Source organism: Daktulosphaira vitifoliae, unplaced genomic scaffold, assembly GCF_025091365.1.
Source record: "Daktulosphaira vitifoliae isolate Bord-2020 unplaced genomic scaffold, ASM2509136v1 Scaffold_1, whole genome shotgun sequence".
Lineage (NCBI taxonomy): Eukaryota > Metazoa > Arthropoda > Insecta > Hemiptera > Phylloxeridae > Daktulosphaira > Daktulosphaira vitifoliae.
The window spans coordinates 46,781,137-46,802,865 of NW_026099572.1; the positions used below are offsets into that span (position 1 = coordinate 46,781,137).

At 24.6% G+C, this 21,729-nt stretch overlaps 1 protein-coding gene across 1 annotated transcript; it reads right to left on the bottom strand.

Annotated features, from left to right (window-relative positions):
* Positions 1–744: 744 nt before the first annotated feature.
* LOC126896123 (unconventional myosin ID) lies at positions 745–14,474 on the bottom strand. The gene is made up of 17 exons (XM_050668618.1): positions 14,064–14,474; positions 7,957–8,063; positions 7,649–7,844; positions 7,366–7,585; positions 7,100–7,309; positions 6,800–7,012; positions 6,052–6,250; positions 5,745–5,914; positions 5,577–5,686; positions 5,263–5,413; positions 4,096–4,340; positions 3,874–4,033; positions 3,305–3,471; positions 2,199–2,520; positions 1,970–2,110; positions 1,689–1,843; positions 745–1,622 (listed from the first exon to the last, which is right to left on the bottom strand). Exons 1-17 carry the CDS (start codon positions 14,150–14,152, stop codon positions 1,433–1,435), a joined length of 3,045 nt encoding a protein of 1,014 aa, XP_050524575.1. The 5' UTR covers positions 14,153–14,474; the 3' UTR covers positions 745–1,432.
* Positions 14,475–21,729: the final 7,255 nt, after the last annotated feature.

The window sequence follows — 21,729 nt, forward strand, 5'->3', positions numbered from 1 at the left end:
GTAACAACTTTTCATCCAGTAGTAAAGGAGTATGAATATTTTTATATGTGGTGAAAGAAATAACGTGGCAGTGATGCACCATAAAAATAACTGATTATGATAGCAACATGATTTAAGTTGTATTTAGTAGAATAAGAGTTCTATTTTAAAGGGGAACTGAGATATGATATTACCAACATAGTTGGTTTTTTTACAGTAATTTTTTAATAAAGAATTTTTTTTTATTATTATTAAAAATGTTAAATCAATTACCTGTATATATATACTTTTGAGTTCATTAAACTATATGTAATAATATTGTACAAAAATATCAAGATATAATACTCATCATTTTCATAAAAACTGACTTTTTTTTATAAAAATAAATCTATCTATTATTTTATAAATTATTAAAATATTGTTGATATTTAATAATTTATTTTATAATATACAACATTTTCAGCTTAAATAAAGTATTAAAAAAAAAAAATGTATTTAAATTTAGATTTAAAGTAAACCTACCAATCAAAATTTTTTTAGAAATTTATATATACATTAATATTATTAGTTCAAAATTAATCTTCAATTTTAAACTTCAATCCTATAATATAACAAAGTTATTTTAAGCAATGTTTAAAATAAACGAATAACAATTAGTTACAATTATAATACTATACCAAAATTGTAAGTAAATTTTAAATCTATTAGGTATTTCTTAATAACAAAAACCGTTAACTGGTTATACTTTTAGATTTTTTAATTGTAGCATTTAATAATAGAATATGAACAAAGTATTTAACAAATATACTTTTAAATATTTCAATTTCTATCTTTAATCTATGTTAATCTATCATAACAATATATAATAAACATGAAATATTTAATAAAAAAATATGAAAACAAAATGGTCTCCATAAAAAAAAAGTTGCACAATAAAACATAAATATTTATATGTACATGTAATAATTAATACTTCATAACCATTTTTCAAAAATACATAATTTATAAATCACTTATTTTAAAGATGTTTAGTGAATATTTGGTTAATAAAATAGTTATAATAATAATTAACAAAAATTCTACAGATATATAAAGAAGATTTAGATTAAACATATAAACAAGTTTAAATGTGTGATGAATATTATAAAATTCTTACATAATTTTACACAATATTAAAAAAATAAACTATACAAAAATATGTAAATCACAGTTTTAAAATAAATAAGGCACAAAATTCAGATGGTAGATTTTTTTTTTTGTCAACTAAAATTTCAAAAGTTATTCTACAACTATTCTTATTAGTTTACAATACTATCATTATGAGAGTTTATTTTATTTAATTTTTGGACATTGGTAAAGTAAATTCAATAATAGTTATACATTTAACAATTTTTCTGTCATGATGGTTTAATATTTTATTACGATTAATTAATATTGGTATTTATTTGAAATATTATGCCTTAATATAAGGGTGTGTGGCAATATTTGGTGGTATAATGTACACAATTCCATCATTAGTATCTTTACGAAAACTTGCACTAGATGTTTGAGGACTTACTTCAACTCTTAACATTCGTGATTTTTTACCCAACATGCAATTGAATTTGTTAGATACATTAACTGGAAGTTCTGTATTTCTTAATCTACATAAGTTTTTAGTTTTTAATTAATAATAATTTAAAAATCAAGGTAAATTTATATTAGCTTACTGGAAATAACGAGTACTGACAACTCCAATAAGCTCACCAATTCTGTCTTCTGTCGAATCTGCAATTGGTTTTAAAGTAACTACAAGATCATTACCACGATTTGAATGTATGACAACTAATTGATCTTGTCCAGGACTTACGCTTAAACCAGTTACCTATAATTATTTATAATATAAGAGATATGCAATGAATAATATATAATGAAATATAGAGACATCAATATGAGTAATTTTATACACACAAAAATCAATTATTATTATAAACATATAATAAAAAATTACTTCTTGAATAGGCATTCCTTTTTTCATTGGTTTAAATTTTGTGACTTCTAATTTATAAATAGCCCAATCAGTTATTAATATTGCACGGTCTGCACACTTATTGAATCTATTGGTTTTATGGATAAAACTTGAAAATAATATCTAGATATACAAATTTATTTATTAAAGAAAAATTAATTTTTTTTTTATATTATTTAATTTAATTAATGAGATAAAAAATATAATTTACTTGATCAAATCTATCAGAGTTTCTTAAGTTATTCAAAGCAACTGAATAGTTTGCATTCTCAAGATTTTCTGTTGGTGATGATAAGTAATCTCCTCGCCATAAACGTTCTCCTCCCCAACTTGATCGTTTTCCTTTTAATAGACTTGCAGCATGAATTTTACACCGTATTTGTGGCCATTCACTTCTAGGATGAGGACTTAATAATTTATAAGCTTTCCACCGCTTATGTATAGTTTTCAATGGAAGTTCTAATTGGCGTACAGCGAAATTTGGATGAGGCCAAACCATTGGTATTTTAGAATTATTCATTCTCTCACAAGTTCTATAAATATAAAAAATATTTTTTAAACCATCACTTACAAAAATTTTTTATTCAAATTTTTAATTACCAAAAAAAAAATAGATTATTTTATAGTTTAGTTTAATAAAAGTCGAAATAATTAGTACATTATATAGCATAATGAAATACCATAAAGTAGAACTACTTTTCATCATAAATATAATATGCACCAAAAAAAAAATGTTTAGTATAGAAACTGTAGAGACCTTTATTTATAATTTTTAACTCATTACACACTTAATGTAACACACTCAAATTATAAATTTTACAACTACAACTTCTCTGTAGTTCATTTCTTACACTATATTAGAAACTAATATTTTTGTGCAATGTTATATTTAAGGTACTAAGTATTCTTATTTTATGGTAGTGACTTGAATTGATAACTAATTTAAATGGCAATAATAAATAAAATTTAATTAATAACACAATTATACATATTTCTGTAAAATATTTAAGTGATCAAATGAGTACAATTGAAATATTGCAAAAATGACTCCTAACATTTAAACATCAATATGTATTATACATTATTGGGTAGAAGCAATAACTCACAAACAATTATATATTTTTTTTAAATGTATAGTGTTTTATTTTTTAACAATATAATGTTAATACACACTAAAATATTAATATTTTATATATTTTAACTATTTATAAGGTTTTTATAAATATTTAAAAAAAATTAAATTTTACTGTTAGTTCACTTGCTAAAGTAAAAAATATATTTTTGGTAAAAAATTTTAAAACATACATATATATTTACCGATATGCCTGAAGGACAGATTTAATATAATTTAGAATTTTATAGCGGCGGTAATACTGAATAATGAAGTAGGCAGCTTTCATTTTTCTAAATCTAGCTCTACAAATAGCTCCACGCCATTGTTTTTGTAATAACACAACTATAGCTGGAATCAAATCAGCCCTCATCTATTTATAAATAAATAAATAGATAAATTTATTTAATGAATAAATATATAAAAAAAAATTTATCAGTTTTACATCCTTCTATTTCTCAAACTTAACATGCTACAAAGGGTGGAGGTTCTCTTTCACATGTTAGGAAGTCAAAGATAGATAATTCTTGACTATGATGGCTAAAGATAGACGCAACGGGTATAATGGACTCCTTGCACCAGACACCACCAATGAAAAAATCACAAGAAAAATCTCGTTGGTACCCTGGGGATCAAACCTGGGACCCTGTGCATTGAAACATATGTTTCTACCCACTAGGCCAGGCCAATCCCTATATTTATATGTTTAATATTATTAAAATAAATAAATATATTTTTATTAATAAAATTAAAGGAATAAAAATACATTGTTTACCTTTTCTAATGAAAATAATGTTTGAGGAGACCTGATAAATATTTTAGTTTTACCGTATTTGACATCATTAGAAAAATTATTTTCATCTATCAAAGCTCTAGTAGCCTCTTTATCACTACATCTATAATTTGGCCAAGTAAAACCACTAATCATTTTGTATCTAAATATAGATTTTTAACTCAAATTAGTTTGGTAACTTTACTAATAATAAAAATAATATACCTCTTAAGGAATCTACTGTAAGGTTGTCTATGTGCAAAACCAGCACGACGTACTCTAATATTTTCTAATAAACCCAAATATGATACTTGATGAATAACTCTCTTATAATCAATACCAACAGGTGATTTATTTTCATTTGGTTTGATACATCTGACATAATAAGGTGTTTTACTGTTTAAAGTTTTGACTAGAGCAATCATTGAGTTCTTAAAAGCACTTCCAGCAGTTACTGGTCTTTTTGTTGTCTAAAAAAATTTATAAATAAGTAATACAACCAATTATTTTAAGTTTAAAGAAATATAGTAAATACATGAGTGAACAATTTTATAATTGTAATGATTTAGAATTTATTATTAAGACAGAATATGTAGATGATGTAGAATTTATTTGTTAGAGAGGTAGGCAACAACTGCCTATGCAAGACGATGTAGAATACTTGGTTTACAAAGACATGATTGACAATATGGAACCTGACAATTAATCTCTAATTATTATTATTTTGTAGTTATTTATTTATCTATTTTTTTTTCTCTTCCTTTCTTTTAATTAAAAATTTTATTTTATTAATTTTTCAGTTTGACATTAAAGGCTCTGTTAACAATAATTTTAAATAATGATTAATTTTTTCTAATTTTGAGTATACTAACAATTATTGCCGCATTTGTTGTACTGTTATTATGACTGTTGTACTTTTTAATTTTGCTTATAATTTTTGAGCTAATTATTATTTCAATAAAGGCTATTAAAAAAAAAAAAAAAAAACAATTTTAGGATTACATTACGTTTATATTTTTTCAAATTTAAAATTGTTGGGTCTGTTTCAATTATGTACATTTATAATTAGACTTTTAAAAATCTGGCCTGGCTTATCTAATTATTCACAAGACACTTATTAGCTTTATGACCTAGGCCATTTAAATTATTATACCCACCCATGTTCAAGCTAAATATTTTTTTTAAACCCAGTACGACTGACCATTACCATTAAGGCTTAGGAAACTCTCAGAGAGCCTATACATGAGTTTCACTATATCCTTTGGTCAGCACCTTCTTGTTAGATTAATAATACACATCACACAACATAAATAATATTAAGGAGTTCCTAACAGACGAAATTATCATTATAAACTATATATATATCATGAAAGTAATTAAATTTTATCATACTGATTTTATATCAAGTGCTCCTTCAGGCCACATTTCTTTGATGATAATATTTTTTGATGAATAAAGAAGTCGTTTAAAGTCTTGAAATAAGGTATCTTTATTTTTTTCCAAAAATCCATAAATATTATACACAACATCTCCAGCATAGTGTCTAAAAAGTGATTATGAAATATAATATAGTATTTCAGAAAATGTTTAAATTTGTTTATTAACTGGTTTAATTTTAATTAAAGTAATTAATCATGTAATCAATCAACAAGTCAATAATTAATAAATCAAGAATAAATTACACAAACAATTACAAAACTTATTACCGAATTTTAAATTGAACTTTATGTTTAATATCTTTGTCTAATGTATTAACTTGTCTACTAGAATAATGTTTATGATGTGATAGTTTTGAATCCATGGCTTCTAATAACATCTAATAACAAAATGAACATTTAAACAAAAAAATTTTATTAAGTACTTCAGTTTAATACTTCATCATTTATTTTTCCAACATTTAGACATGCTTCATCCATAATAGCTATAATACCCTGATGTGATTTTTCAACAAGATCACATATAATTTGATTGTTGAAAAATTTTACTTCTTGCCATGCAATTCCTTCTTTTTGATATTCTTCTTGTTCTTGTCGCAATACCAAATCTAAATATTAAAACGAACATAAATAAGAAATTAATGATACTAAATAATTCACAAACAAGTATAAATTGAAATTAAAATAAATAAATTGTTGATAAAATATAGTGATCTCAGTTACTGTAGTAAAGTTCTTAACATACCAATAAATACTTGTTGCAGTTTTTCATTACAATAATTTATACAAAACTGTTCAAAACTATTTTGTTCAAAAACTTCGAATCCATAAATATCTAATACACCTATTACTGTACCGCCTTTATACTTGTCATTTTCAATATATGGTACTAAAGCTTCATTTACTTTACTAACAATCCAAGTAAATAACCGATCATAAATTGCCTAAAATTATTTAAGTTATTAATTTTAAAATATATATATATTTTAATATTGTTTAAAATATAGAAAAGCTAAAGGTATAGAATATTTTTTTTTTCATTAAAATTTTTATAATATTAATGATTTTTATAAATTTTAAGAAAAGTAAATTTAACAAATTTACATTTAAGTAACACAAATAATATTAGGATTACTGTTAAAAAAAAATGTAACTCTGATTTAGGGATGAAGGAAATTGTTTTACTTTTGATCACATTAATCAATACAAATCTTTAGTTTAATCACCTTTTTTTATGTATAACTTATTTTTTTTTTAAATTATTGTTTAATCTTAAGACTACCTGTATAGTGTTGACATAACTAAAATAGTTGCATCATAATTAAAATGCACCTCTATAAGCCAAATATTAGAATGATTAAATCACTTTTTTCCAGAATGAACATTAAAAAACCCTATTTAAATGTAAGTATTATAAAAAATTATTTACAATATTTATTAAAAACCAGTATACTTTCAACCCTTCAGTTTTTTTTACAATATTCTATTTATACTTTAGCTAATGCATCTCTTCCAACTTCTGCTTGAGAAAGAGTATGGTCTTTTTGTAGAACTTCTCCATTGGCTGCTATAATACGAGTACTTAAAGCTTTTATTAGATCATTAACATCAACTTCTAGTAATCTGGAAACTTGTTGAACAGGATTACTATGACTATTTGTAACAGTAATAGTATCTTCATTATCAGAAGAAAATATAACATTTCCCTAAAAGTTGATTAATAATATGATTTATATTAGTACAGTTTAGATAGTTAATTTAATCAAAATTAGGTGCTAAATACATATACTTACTAGTTGTAAAATTGCCGCAACAATATTCCAAATAGTTTTAATATCAGCTGCTGAAAAACCTAACGTTTTACAAGCATTGATAGTTGCTTGGAAATCTGACTTGTCAACTGATGTAACTGCAGATTTGCCTTGTCGAGTATAAAAATAATGTTGTGGATCTGGATTAAGACCTAAATTACTCATTTCTCTGTGAGTAGTATTTGCTAAAATCTAAATCAGAATCCAATAAACAATTTGTTAAAACAATAAAATACATTTTTTATTACTTGATAAAAGCTATGAAAATTCCTTTCTCCAATCTGTTGTTGGATAACACGAGATTTTTCAAGCAAATAATTTACAACATGACCTCCAATTGGATCACCTTTAAAATCAAAATTGATATCCATGTATTTTCCAAATCTTGAAGAATTATCATTTCTATTTGTTTTTGCATTTCCAAATGTTTCAAGAATTGTGTTGGACTGAATCAAAATATTTTTAACTCTAAATTTTTTAAAATCATAAATTAGATTAATACTCTTTTGTTAGTTAAAAAAATATATATACCGTTCTACTTCTTGTTGACCACTTGCATTAGTGACGGCAGCAATGTACTTCATAATAATTTTAGAGGCTTCAGTTTTACCACTACCAGATTCACCACTTATTACTATACAAGAATCTTGGCCATGCATTTTCATGCTACGATGTGCACAATCAGCAATTGCATATATGTGAGCAGGGTTTTCAAAAATTTCCCGCCCTTCATGCAAACAAACATAAAAATAAAAAAGTGAAATTATTAGAATGATAAAAGTGAAGTAACATTTCACCAGTATTTAAAGTAAGTATAAAGTTAAAAAAAACACACACACCTTTGTATTGGTTAACATAATCCTGTCCATATATATTAAGACTTCTGTAAGGGTTTACTGATACACATACTTCTCCAATATAAGTATAAATGTATCCCGAGTTAAACCTAAATAAAAAACATTCATGTTCAATAAATAATCATTTAGGTCTTAAACATTTAAAAAATATAATTAACTAAACATTTTACAATTATTTTTATTTATAGTTAGTTAATAACTTTTATGTGATAGTTATTTAATTTTTCTACTGAAAATTTCATAAACTTGAGATTAATACCTAAATAAGCTACCTTAGGAGTCATTTTACATAGACACGAAAATACAAACAAAAAGAAATGAATAATACTCTTTATTTACTCAGTAAGAGTATTAATACTCTTTAATCATGTTTCTTTGGCTCTTCCCAAGTACACGGTAATCAGCCCAATGTTCTCAAGTTAGTGAGGCACTTTGTGATATCCTCCACAGCATGACAAAACAGACACACACACACACAAGTATTTAAAACTAGAAAGAAATACCGCCCTCAGCCTGCTGCCAAGGGTCTCCTTGACAATTCAGATTATTTATACTTAAATTCTAATGCTCTACTAAACTAATTATAAACAAGTCAATGTTTAAAAATTATAAACAAAATAAATAAATGACATAACTATACTAAACATACTAGATCATAATTTAATGAAGCATGTGAAAATTTTGAGGATTTACTATTTTATCATAGCTCAAAAAATTTCCTCAAAAGAAATATATAAACTACTGAATAAAGGGGATCTGTGGCAAAAATGTATTGCTTATACATAAAGTTGAATATATTAAATAGAAAAAATAAGTAGTTACATACGTTGAAATTGTATCTAATTAATAATTAATAAATAAACTTGACTAAATATTTTTTTAACATTCTATTTTATTTATAAAACAGATATCCTAGTAAGGTGAAAACAAGAATAATAAAAGTTTGTTATTTTATTTAAAAAGTAGAATAACCCAATTAACAAAAAATTAAGCCAACTAGAGTTATAAAATTTTTCTAAACATTTACACTAATACTCTAAATTATTCTCTTTATATTATATATATATAGGATGTTCAGTAAGTAAGGAAACGGGTTTCTATTGTTCTCATCGTTTGTAACAAATGACCTGTTTCCTTACTTACTGAACACTCTGTATAATTAATACTGGGAAATTCCAAAACATCATTTTTAACTAAATTATAGAATAAAAAGTTTCTATTCTAAAATGATTGATAAAACTCTTATTCAGAGTGTATATATAACCCTGCGCTAAGCACTTAAATACACTTGTAACATTATTATATTACTCATAAAGTAATCAAAATACAAAACTTTGAAAAATTCAACTTCTAAAGTGGAATATGTATTAGTTTTTAAATTTTTTTATAATTTAAAAATTAGTCTCTTTTAAACTATTTAAAAGATAGACAACATTTTCTGGTGTTATTATTTTGGACAGTATTACTTCTAATAAAATAATTATAATTGCATTAATGATTTTCCATTTATCATTTCTTAGCTTCGATGCGAAGCTGAGAAGGTATTAATTTTAAGGTAAAAATTTCCCTCGCTCCTCATATACGAAGGGGGTCAAAACTTTACACATGCATATTGAAACTAGGACATTTTCAATTTAATGTTTGAAATAATTCCAGAAATACTGACATTTTTATATATATCTCAAATTGAAGCTTATGTAATATACTTTAATTTGGAAAAAAAAATTTGACCTATGGATTTGTCTTCATGCTGAAAATGACTATCGTATTCAAAAATATGCTATTTTTGTGTTAAAATTCTGGGTTTTGTATTTTATTTTATTTTAAAATACCTGACACGGGGAGTACACAGATTTTCATAAATATTATATAAATAAAAAATTGATATAGCATAGAAAGTTAAACTTATTTAAATTTTTTTGCTTTTTTGAAGTCGAGAAAAATAACTTTGAAATTTTAACTAGCTTAAATTGCCATTTTTTTCAGTCGACGGAAACGACACAAGCTAAATAACACTTGTGTTTTGCGCGCTTGTGGTACAAGGTTCCAACCCATGTATAGCAAGAAATTTTTTGTATTTTTTTCTTAATTCTTTTTAAATTAGAATAAATTATCAACTACTTTGATTTTTATCTCTTTTAGATTCAATAACTTCAATTAAGATCAAGAATCCCATCATTATAGTCACCCGTCGCGAGAAGAAATTTCTTATTCATATTAAAATTATTTTACTTTATTTTAGGTTTTAGCTTCAATGCAATGCTATGACGGTATTTTTTTTAGACTATAATTTATTTTTTCTGCTTTAACTTGACTTACTTTTTTCAAAGATACGTCAAATGATTACAATTCGTATCTAATTGAAGATATTACCCTCAAAAATTGAAACAAAATTCTAATTTATCAATTACTTATACCATGTTTTCCATACAGACAAATAAAATCATTCATTTATAATGTTTTCAAAGTACTTATTGACGAATCAAGTTCGATATGATAGATTTCAATTACAAAATTAAATCATTTTACTTTGTAATTTAATAATTTTTTTACTCTACTTGTGTGTGCTACTACTAGACTATAATATTCCAAATTTTTTTGGTATCATGTTGCTATATAAATAATTTCTAAAAAAAATGATTGTTAATTTCTCTTGAATTAACAATGGATTTTTAGATCTTTTTAATAACTTTTTTTGATTAGTTATTTAAGTTAAAATAAATCATTAAAATTAATTCAGTTCATATTTCAATTGTAGAATCTTTTTAAGCAACAAAAGTTACTGGGAAATTATTACTATTATTTCTATTTAAGTTATCTATTACAATAAAAATGGAAAAAATATTTAGCTTTTCTGATAAATTTACTATAAACAACAGTTGTTATAAAATTTCCTGGCTCAATTATAATTTTAATGATACAATTTTTTTAATTCTCATAAAATTTCCTATTTAATGATGTCAATTTCAAACTTACAAATTGAGCTAAAAGTTATGGTAATAAATTAATTTTTTTTAATTATAAGTTTCCACAAAATAAACTTTAAAGGATTAAAAAAAGGTTAAATATGTCATTTTCCTTATTTTTAACATATTAATAATCGAAATCAGTATTAATTTAAAACAATTTTTTTTTGTTCTTAATTATTTTTTTATATGTAAATACTTATTTTTTAATAATAAGTAATAATATTAAAACATAGAAGTGATAGAAAAAGTCTAATTGCACATTTGAAAATATCGCAAAAAGTTGATTTAGAAAAGTATATTTTTGTTTCTGATGAAAGTTTCTTGTAGTCCAGTGTATAAAACTTATAACTTTGTTATAAATAACAAACATTTTTTATTGAAAAATATTGAATCAAGCCCTTTAAATTTTTATACGCTTTAAAAGTAAAGAAATATACAACTACTTTACTATTTTCATAATATCTTCGTAAAAATTACAATATTAAATTATTGAATATCAATTTCATACTAAATTTAATTACTATAATTATTATTTATTCATATATTATAATTATAAATCAAAGAACTAATCGGGATAAAATTAAGAGAATAAGATTTATTTTTGCTTTTAAAATAATCTACCAATTTCTTAAAATTAAACACTATTTATAGATTTGCATCAAAGCGTTTCTTATTACAGTGATTAAAATCACTGTCAGATATCATCTATACTTGACCGAACTATGCCTTTTCCATACTGTGGCGCGACCCCACTGTGATTCCGTTTTTTATTTTTGTAATAAAATTATAATTAAATAATAAAAAATATACTTGAAATTAGTCTAAGAAGGCAATAGTTATTTTAAAATAACATTTTAAAAATGAAAATTTTGGGCTATAATTTTGTCGATAAGTGAAAAAATATTTTACAATGGACATTATAAAAAATGCAAAAAAAAAAGTTATTTATTTATTAATTCTCAGGTGCTATTATTTAATTTATTTTAATAATTAAAGATAAAATAATAAATATTTATTATATAATTGTAAAAACATTGTTAAATTGTCAAATTTTCATGTTCAAACATACAGATGCTTCTAGAAAATATTTTCAATACTCTACCTAATACTTAGCACTCTAATCTTAAAATTCTAGATACACTACTGTTTAAGTAAACATATATAAATAAATAATAATTATAATAAAGCCCAGCATAGTTAAAATTATTATTAATCAAAATTAATTTTAAAAATTATTATAAGCATAAGAGAACTTTTAAAATTTGAAGCCAATGACTTTAACTAGATATAATTAGTAGCCTTTCTGAATAATATTTAGAAATAATTGGTTGAGAAGCCGAGAACTATAGGTTATACTCGTTAGCCTCTATCTCAACTATTTGAGGTTATCTCTACCTTAAAATGATTTGACAGGATTTTAATACCTGCTGTTGACATGACATAACCTCATTATAGCTGAGGGAACCAGTAAATAGGTAAGGTGAGTATCACTTTAATAGCACAGACTATATGAAAATATATTTTTATGTCTGTAGTTAAAGTTCCAGAATGGTAACCCATCGAGGAACTAATACCAAATACTGCAACTGAACATCAAGACTAAGGCATAAACTAAATGCACAGGGACATATCACACCCTCAAATTCAAATACATATAAAAATTATATTTATTAATAAACAAGCCACAAAATGATACCTTTCCATAGGAAGAAGATAATTTAAAAATATAATGAATGTTACCACAAGTTAAAAATTTTCATATTTCCTGACTTTCTAAGATTTTCCAGACAATTTTTTTATATTTCATACCTGGTCCTAAGAGTGTAAGTATGAATCATTTTTATGTCTATTTGTTTATGAATTAGAATTTTAAAAAATTTATAATAATTTCCACAATAAAAAACTAAAGTCAAATGTATGATACGTTTAATCTATTTTTAAATTCTAGACAAATTCATTAAAACCCTTGACTTTTCAAGACTATTGAAATTATAATTAATATGGTAAAGAATTCAATAAAAATAAATTAAATATAAAAAATCGGGTAAGATAATTTTTTTTTTTTATTATAAGAACTAATACTTAATAATAAAATATTAACTCAGTTGTTTCTTAGAATAATAACAAACTAACTGTACTTCACATTAAATTACATGATTTAAGTCAATTAAAATTAATTAGTCCAAAATTATTTCTTTTTATTGAACAATAATTAATTTTTTTTTTATAGATATCATCTATCTAACGATGTATATATATATATATATATATATATATATACAAAAACGTAAGAAACTAATTGAAACTAGTTTTTAATTAAAATATACAGAAAGAGATTTAAACATTTGTTATCATAAACAACAGTAGTATGACAGTAATAAAAATACATTAGAAAATAGACATTAACTAAAATATAAAAAAAAAAGAAACTATGCGTCGTGTTATAAATTAAAGTAATGTAATTATCGATAGAAGACAACTGGTGTTAAATTTCAACGATAACGATAAGATGCACCAACAGGTGCATAATCACAAAAAATCTCGTTCATTAATATTATTATACATATAAATTACATTAATTTAGATAATAACGGATTAAAATTGTTCGTAAAGACTAAAAGAATTTGGAAGACTATAGCTGAGTCCGAATATGATCCTCAAGGATGTTTCTACTCTGCATCAAATTCTCACTTTTAACCATATAAAAATACTACAGAACGCTCACACACAACGATGACCTCACATAAAAAACACAATCAAGCGTGTTATTAACATTTTACACGTTTAGTATTTCACAAACATATTACACGGATTAGGTCGTGGCGCTATGAAAAATGACATCATCATGGTGATTTATCAATGACGACAACGATAATTGGTATCTTGCCTACCGGGTATTAGTCATCGATGCGTTATCTCTAAAACTTAAATTATATCTAGGAAGAAATTCTATCATTAAAGTAGATATGGTAGGTATTTTTTGATACCATGAAGGAAATGGAAATTATTTTAATGTTAAGGTAAATTAAGTAAAGAATAGTAAATAAAAATATTTTATTATAAAAAGAACTATTATAAGTAATAACATTTTTGAGGACTTTAACGAGCGATGGCTCTTACCTCAAGGATAGGTTCTCCATAAACTTTTCGATAGTAATTTCATCCAACAGGACAAAGTCTCCTATTCCAGGTTCCTGTTTAGTAGTCATATTGTCAGAAATGAATTGGATTCACTTAGAAAAACTAATAACAATGATATAAAAATAATATATATAAAAAATTTTAATATGATGGACGGATGACGAATACTAAAACGTTAATTTCATTTTTGCAACTTAATTTAAATATCACATAGTACAGAAATAGTAAATTTTTATTACGCGCTTTTCAGTTATCCGTTGGCAATTGTATTTATTGTTTAAATATTATTAACATTACTATTTATGGAGACGATCACGATCCAGAGAAAGACGTTAACTGAATACTGACGAGACACCAGTCAGTGACAACGATTACTAACGGTATTACTGTAGAGTGGAGAAGGTTTAGCCATTGTACAGTCTGTCATGTGGGTGGTAGACACAGTGTCGCCATTGTTTCACGATCAAATTTACTTTTACATAAACCCATAACTATGGTACTGCTAATAAAAAGAAATTATAGATTTTAGCTTTCCTTTACGGGAAGTGTAGCTACATTCATTTCATTTAATAATTTATAATCTTTTATACCGAATCTAAACAATTTTTAAGAAATTTCCAACGGTTTTCGGGTAGCAATAAAATTATGAGTATGCATAAAAATATTTTGTATGAAAATGTATGATTCATACTAAAATAATTATTGATACATTCAATTATAATTTTATTAGCATTATGCATTTTTATTAAAATTTTTAATTTATGCTTATTACTTTATCACATAATTATTCAAATGAATATTATTTTTAAATATCAAATAATATTATATAAAATTTTACTTAATATAAATTGTTTACTANTATTTTTAAATATCAAATAATATTATATAAAATTTTACTTAATATAAATTGTTTACTAGTTTAATATTCTGGACTTGTATGGTTTGTCAGATTATACTAAAAGGAAATATTTAATTTAATTTTGTTTGACTTAAGTTAGTTCAAATAACAGGACGACCATAACTGCAATTTTTTTTTAAGGGTATTAGTAACTTTTTGAAATTTTTTGTTATTTGATAAAATTGTATGCCAATTTAACTCCAAATTTACTTATATAAATATGACTGTAATTAATATATGCAGTTTTTCTATCAACAAAAGTGACCATAAGGTAATTTCAAGAGGAAGAATTAATTATGTCTCATAACCTTTTTTTTTTGTTTTTGTCAATGACCAGTGTTGTGAATTATAAATGCATTTATAAATTTTGTTTGAGTCACTTTGAAAGATCCTAAGTTTGTGCAACTAAGGCTTAGGATTATATAGTAACACAGAGTTATTTTTAGTTTAAGGGGAGGGATTAACCCTCTAACCAAACTATATCATAGAAAAAACACATTACTGAAATTCCAAGTCTATTAAAAATAATTGTATTGGCTGATGGTGTGTTCGAATTAATTTAATGAGATTTATAAAAGCATATAATTAACAGCCTTGCTCATAAACTTATAATTTGACTATATTTCAAAGTAATTATAAAGAAAAATTATAAAAACTTAAATAAAATAAACATTTATTTTTCTAAAGTATCACTTTCGCTGCAGCGATCTTTTTTAGGAGAAAAGACCCAATGGACACTCTTGGCTATCAATATATTGCTATTTGAATTTGATTAATTACTTATACCTATGGTTAAAAAAATTCGTTTTTCGTATCTCCTGAAAATAAGTAAAAACAACTTGTGCTCTTTTTTATAAAAGGGTTCAACTAACATAATCAGAAGTAGATTCATGGAACCAATGCTGCAATTTAGATTTTATCATAAAAAAAAAACATTAAACTAACCATCCACTTTAAATAGTTATTTTCACCCTTTTTTAGTATATATAATTAGTTACTTTATCATAGTTATGCACAAATATATAAAATAATAAATAATTCATCATAAATGAACACTCCCATACAGAAAATTTTACTCATTTAANCATGGAACCAATGCTGCAATTTAGATTTTATCATAAAAAAAAAACATTAAACTAACCATCCACTTTAAATAGTTATTTTCACCTTTTTTTAGTAAATATAATTAGTTACTTTATCATAGTTATGCACAAATATATAAAATAATAAATAATTCATCATAAATGAACACTCCCATTCAGAAAATTTTACTTATTTAATTAATAACACTTATCAACGATATTAAAACAAAAAATTGACGTAGAACAAGTAATTTTCAAACAGTAAAATCTATATTTTACTTTATTACCAATGCTTCTTTTTTTATGATCTATTCGTTAAAAAAAAACATTCCTATATTTGTTATATATATTTTTTCCTTCAGATCACCTACAAGGCTATTGGTATACAAAGAACATTTCAGAATCAATAGGATGCCTACTATACAATACATTATTCCGTGGCTTAAACTGTAGTTGCATATTGTTATAAAATGGTGTGACTTTAATTAAAACATAAAAATAGATTTTTTTACTTAGTTTAATTCAATAATTTGTAATACATTTTGTAAACGAATTATTTAGAAATTAGTGGTTGAGAATTACTGCTATTTACGTTGTTCCATGCTGTGACATTGATTTATTTCTTAGGTCAAGGATAATAATAGTTAAACATTTCAGTAAATACTTGTGTCCTGAAGAATTAAATTTTTTTTTTTTATGCGATAAATAAAATTGTACCTCTGAATTTAACAATATCTAATAAAAATAGTTTAATAAATTAAAAATAATATGATATTTATTTAACCTCTTATCAAGATCGCATTAGAAAAAAAATTTATATTAACTAATGGTGACTATACTGTCTGCATTTAGTATAAATTATTTATATAACATGTTATATAAATAACTAATACGATTTCGAGGGTATCAGGCTGTTTGAATACTACTAGTGCGATATTGTTCTGATTAAACTTATTTTACATGGCTATAATAAAAATGGTTATTTGAATAAATATTCGCCTTAAATCATTAATTAGTTAATAATTTCAAGCTAACCACTTTATTATCAAATCTAAGTCAGTTTAAATGGAATATCAATTACAATTAGTAATTATATTAAACAAAAAACATTCAACTATAAAAATTTTGAGAATACTATTGTTATCGTTATCACTAATTGAACCGAAATCTTAGAAATTATGAAATTTTAAACAAGTTAACTATTCTCGCCTAAAAATCAGTATTTTTGTGTTGTATTACGTGTATATAAAGAGTTAATATTATTTTCATTTTGTACTTATTATTTTACTAAGTTACGAGAAAAGTCGTTGTTGAACAAAAACATAAATCTGACTACCTGAATATTAGTAAAATGTTTTATTGAAGTTCTTTGAAAAAGTGATGAGTCAATTGTCAACTTAGTATTTCTAACTAAAGTCATCATGATTCAATATTTTCTCATGCAATCGTATTTAGCTTAACGAGAAAGCAACGACTGAATAGCTACTTCAATTTATAGTTAGTTTTCAATCGAAGGTTGAATTATGCCTTATTTCATTTTGTGGAGTAAGCACTAATAACAATTTATTGGAGGCATCTGTTTATCAAGTTACAGTGCAGTAAAATGTTCCACTTTTTTAATACTCTTAATTCATTGGATGACCATGATTTCTAAAGTGATCATTTATATTGAATTAATTACAGTGAAATGTGTTAGTTGATTGTAGTTCAAATATATATATATTTAACGAATAGAAATTAGATATAATTGTGCACTAGAATCATTTTTATAATGTAATATAACTCTTAAATGTTATTAAAATATACAATACTACACGTGATATTTATAATGATAATTGCAGCGGAAGTAAATGAATATTATGAGAATAACACATTGATTGTAAGAAAAGATATTTTTCATTTTATACAGGAACTCAAAATAAAATCTTTAATCTTTTTAAGTTAAATAAATTAGAAATACACTGGCTTAAACGCAATTCATATTTCTCGTACAGAAGATAATAATTGTTATCAAAATTGTTGATTTAAAATCATAATGATAATTATTCGGCTAATAAATTACTATATAAATTCGTTATAATAATTTAGTTGCCTATTCTTACTATGATATTAATAATAACGTGGTATATCAACTATTTCATGATAAGTTAATGATTAAATGATTTGAAGTATCAACTTGAAAAAATGGTAGATAGATCATACAGTTATAGACTGAATTAATTAATAGGTACATAGAATATTCAGTAAGTAAGGAAACGGGTTCTATTGTTCTCATTATTTGTAACAATTTACCTGTTTCTTTACTTTTTGAACACTCTAAATAAATTTTTGGGTGAGAGGTATGACGGGCCTAGTTATGTCATCATGGTTTCACGTTATTAATACGAAAAAAAAACAATAATAAAAAAACCCAATTTTTAATATAATTTTGGTTTGCCGGCATATCAACTTTGAAAATCTGTAACTTTTGAACTAATAATTTCCGAAAATACTAAATGATATACTTATTGAACAGCGTGTAGAACATCATAGATATCCAGAAAGGATCAATTTTTATAATCATTCTTTATTAAAAAATGTCACAAAATATAATAATTATATTAAAACAATTATTGTTTTTAATAGAAAGTTAATAAAAATATAAATTAATGTAAAAAATAAAAGTATTTAACTTAAATTTATTTGCACACGGTAAATTATCACCACAAATCCCAACCTTAACAACTAACTACAAAATAACTGTTTAATAATTTTTTTATATGCAAGGTTCGTGAAAAGCGCAATAATTTGGACTAGGTTTCCGAGCATCATTAGCAAATTTGAATGAAAAAATAGCTTCCTAATTAACCAGATAATGAATATAAATACTTAAAAATTGTTATTTGCCCTCCTTTGACAAATTTTTGCCAACAACCAATGTCCTTGAAACAGATATTTTGATATAAGAATGTAGTGGCAAAGACAGGAAGCATAGGATAATTATAGAGAGTATAAATTTACCTATTACTATTACTTTACATACTTATCATAAACCACTTAATTAATCGAAAAATTAAAAATTATTTTTTTATTTGTTTTTTTTTAGTTCAATGTTTCTCTCAATTTTTCAATCATTCAGGTTTTTAGCTTCGATGCGAAGCTGAGATGGTATTGGTTTTAATGATGTGTTTTTTTTTGTGTCTGTTACCACTTTTTCTCACTGGACTGATTTCTCTTAACAATACGTCAAAAGACCACAAATCATATTTAGTCAAAGACACTACCCTCAAAAATTGAAAAAATTTCCCTCATTTGAATGGGGGAAATCTCCAAAAAAATTACAATTTTTTTTACTTAAAACTGCCATAACTTTCTCAAAAATGAACAAATCAATATAATTTTTTTTTCATAGATGCTTGATGTCTTTACCTATCATTTGATATATTTTTTTTATAAATCTGATCCTTTATCTGCCCACTAGGGGGATTCAAAATGAAATACTGACAGTTTTATATATATACATTAAATTAAAGCTAATGTAATGTACTTTATTATGGAAAAAAAAAATTTCCGACTTTATTTTGTCTTCACGGTGAAAATGACTACCGAATGCTATTTTTGTGTGAAAATTCTAAATTTAATTTTTTATATTTTTAACTTTATAATGCTATAACTTATTGAAAAGTGTATGGATCAACATAATTTTTTTATGAGAAATAATATTTATATCCCTTTTCATTTGATATACTTTATCTTAATCAGGAAATAGCAGATCATGTAGCTTTTGGAATAATCCACAAATTTTTTAAAGTTTAACACTATCTAAAGATTTGTATCGAAGCGTTTTTTATGGTAGTAATTTTAATTACTGTCAGATATCATTATACTTGACACAACTATGTCACGACCCCACTGTGCCGGTTTTACTTTATGTGTCATCCCTTATGCTTTATAACAGTGTCAACTTTAATATCTTAAATGTCAATACACATAAATAGTTAGTATTAGTTGTTATAGGGGTGTGCAAGAACTGCCCATGCACTCAGACCTATAGATCCATTGTGCTCCTCTCCTACCGAATTATATTAATTCGGTTTCTTCATATAAGCGTTCCCACCGATGCGTTGTTGAATACTTTTAATTAATAGGACGTTCTACGCATCTATATATGTTCAAAGAGTCCTGTCTCTCTAGCAAAATTATCTCTATGGGTTCTTGATATCTTCTTTTCGGGAAAAGATTTTTTAAATGTGACCAGGGTACACATTCACACATAATGTGAAATGAATCTTCTTCTTCTGTTCCACGCTTCCTGCACATCAGTGGTGATTCTGTTACTTGCAGGACTTTGACTAGACTGCTGATAGGACGTCAGTAGTCCAGTCAAAGTGCTTATTTGATATCTAATCCTATAATTAAGATCCCTCAGTTGTAGGCCAGGAGTCTTGATAAACCTTTTTGATCGTCTGGGTATCACTAGGTTACATCATATTTTCCTGCGTTATTCTCTCTCTACATCAGTTTTTAGGTAGTACTTTAGTGGATCACTCTGCAAGTCCTACCATTAGTTCTGGTCCTATTTAGGTATTTTCTTAATAGCCAATATTAAATAATAATAATAATAATGAACTTAATTAATTAAATAAAAACGCAATAACACCGTTAAATTGACAATACTACAATATTTAAATTAGTTTAGCGTAACGTAAAAACATAGTGGTGCTACTTATTCAATTTTATGTATAATTGAAATTTGAAAGACTTAAAAATCATTTTAAGTAAAATGTTTGATGCGCTTATGTTCCAGAGGAATGACGACTGATTAACAAGTTTTCCTTTTAAATTTATGGATATTGGTTCCACTACCATACTGTGTATTTTGACATATCGACAATGATAAATCCTTATATAGGTTTAGAGTCTAAACTTTAGACTATTAAATGACGATACCCAAATATCTTATAAGATTTCCATGTGATGTTAGATTATTACACATTTACTACATCTATTTAACTATTATATCATCACACAATTAAAAAAAATTTAATGAGACTGTAAACAATTATATGATTATATACATCTTGCAAGATATAACTACATGTAGTTATTAATAACACCATAATACACAGCTAGTAGATTTTTAGATTTAAAACCTTTTATAAAATTAATAAAGAATTCAATTGAAATTATAAAGAGTGTAATAATATCAAAATAGAGAATTATTCATTTAATAAATAAATGGGAAAAAATTAGTGATGAGCAAAAAATAAAAACTAGAATAACTTCATTACATTTTTATTTATTTTTTATCAATGGTTTGGGATTTAACGCTAGTCTACAAATTGTTGGGTCCAATAATAATTCTAATTTATTATTACTTTCTCAAATATCTCTTTAAATTCATTAGGGTAAATGCCCGATCATCCTATAAACATGCTGCTTTTTTGTTTAACAGTCACGTTTCTTTGTTGTAGTTCATTAACACTGCGATGCATATAGTATTATTAAAGCTATTACTACAGACGTTTCGTTGACTGTTTTAAATTAATATTATATGAAATGATACCAGATAACTATAACTTAAATAAGGCGTGGATTTAGGGAGGCTGTTGGCTATATATAAATACATAATTAAATCATTCCTCCATTAACGCTAGCTGAATTCGCGGCTGCTTAAAAATGTAAA

Bases quoted from the DNA above. Each gene is read 5' to 3' on its own strand.
- LOC126896123 (XM_050668618.1), bottom strand. From the start codon at position 14,152: ATGACTACTAAACAGGAACCTGGAATAGGAGACTTTGTCCTGTTGGAT. The intron at 5,414-5,576 runs GTAATAAGTTTT...ATCACTTTTTAG, and splicing joins AAAGTTCAATTTAAAATTCG to ACACTATGCTGGAGATGTTG. The intron at 4,341-5,262 runs GTATGATAAAAT...AAATTTTTTTAG, and splicing joins GAGCACTTGATATAAAATCA to ACAACAAAAAGACCAGTAAC.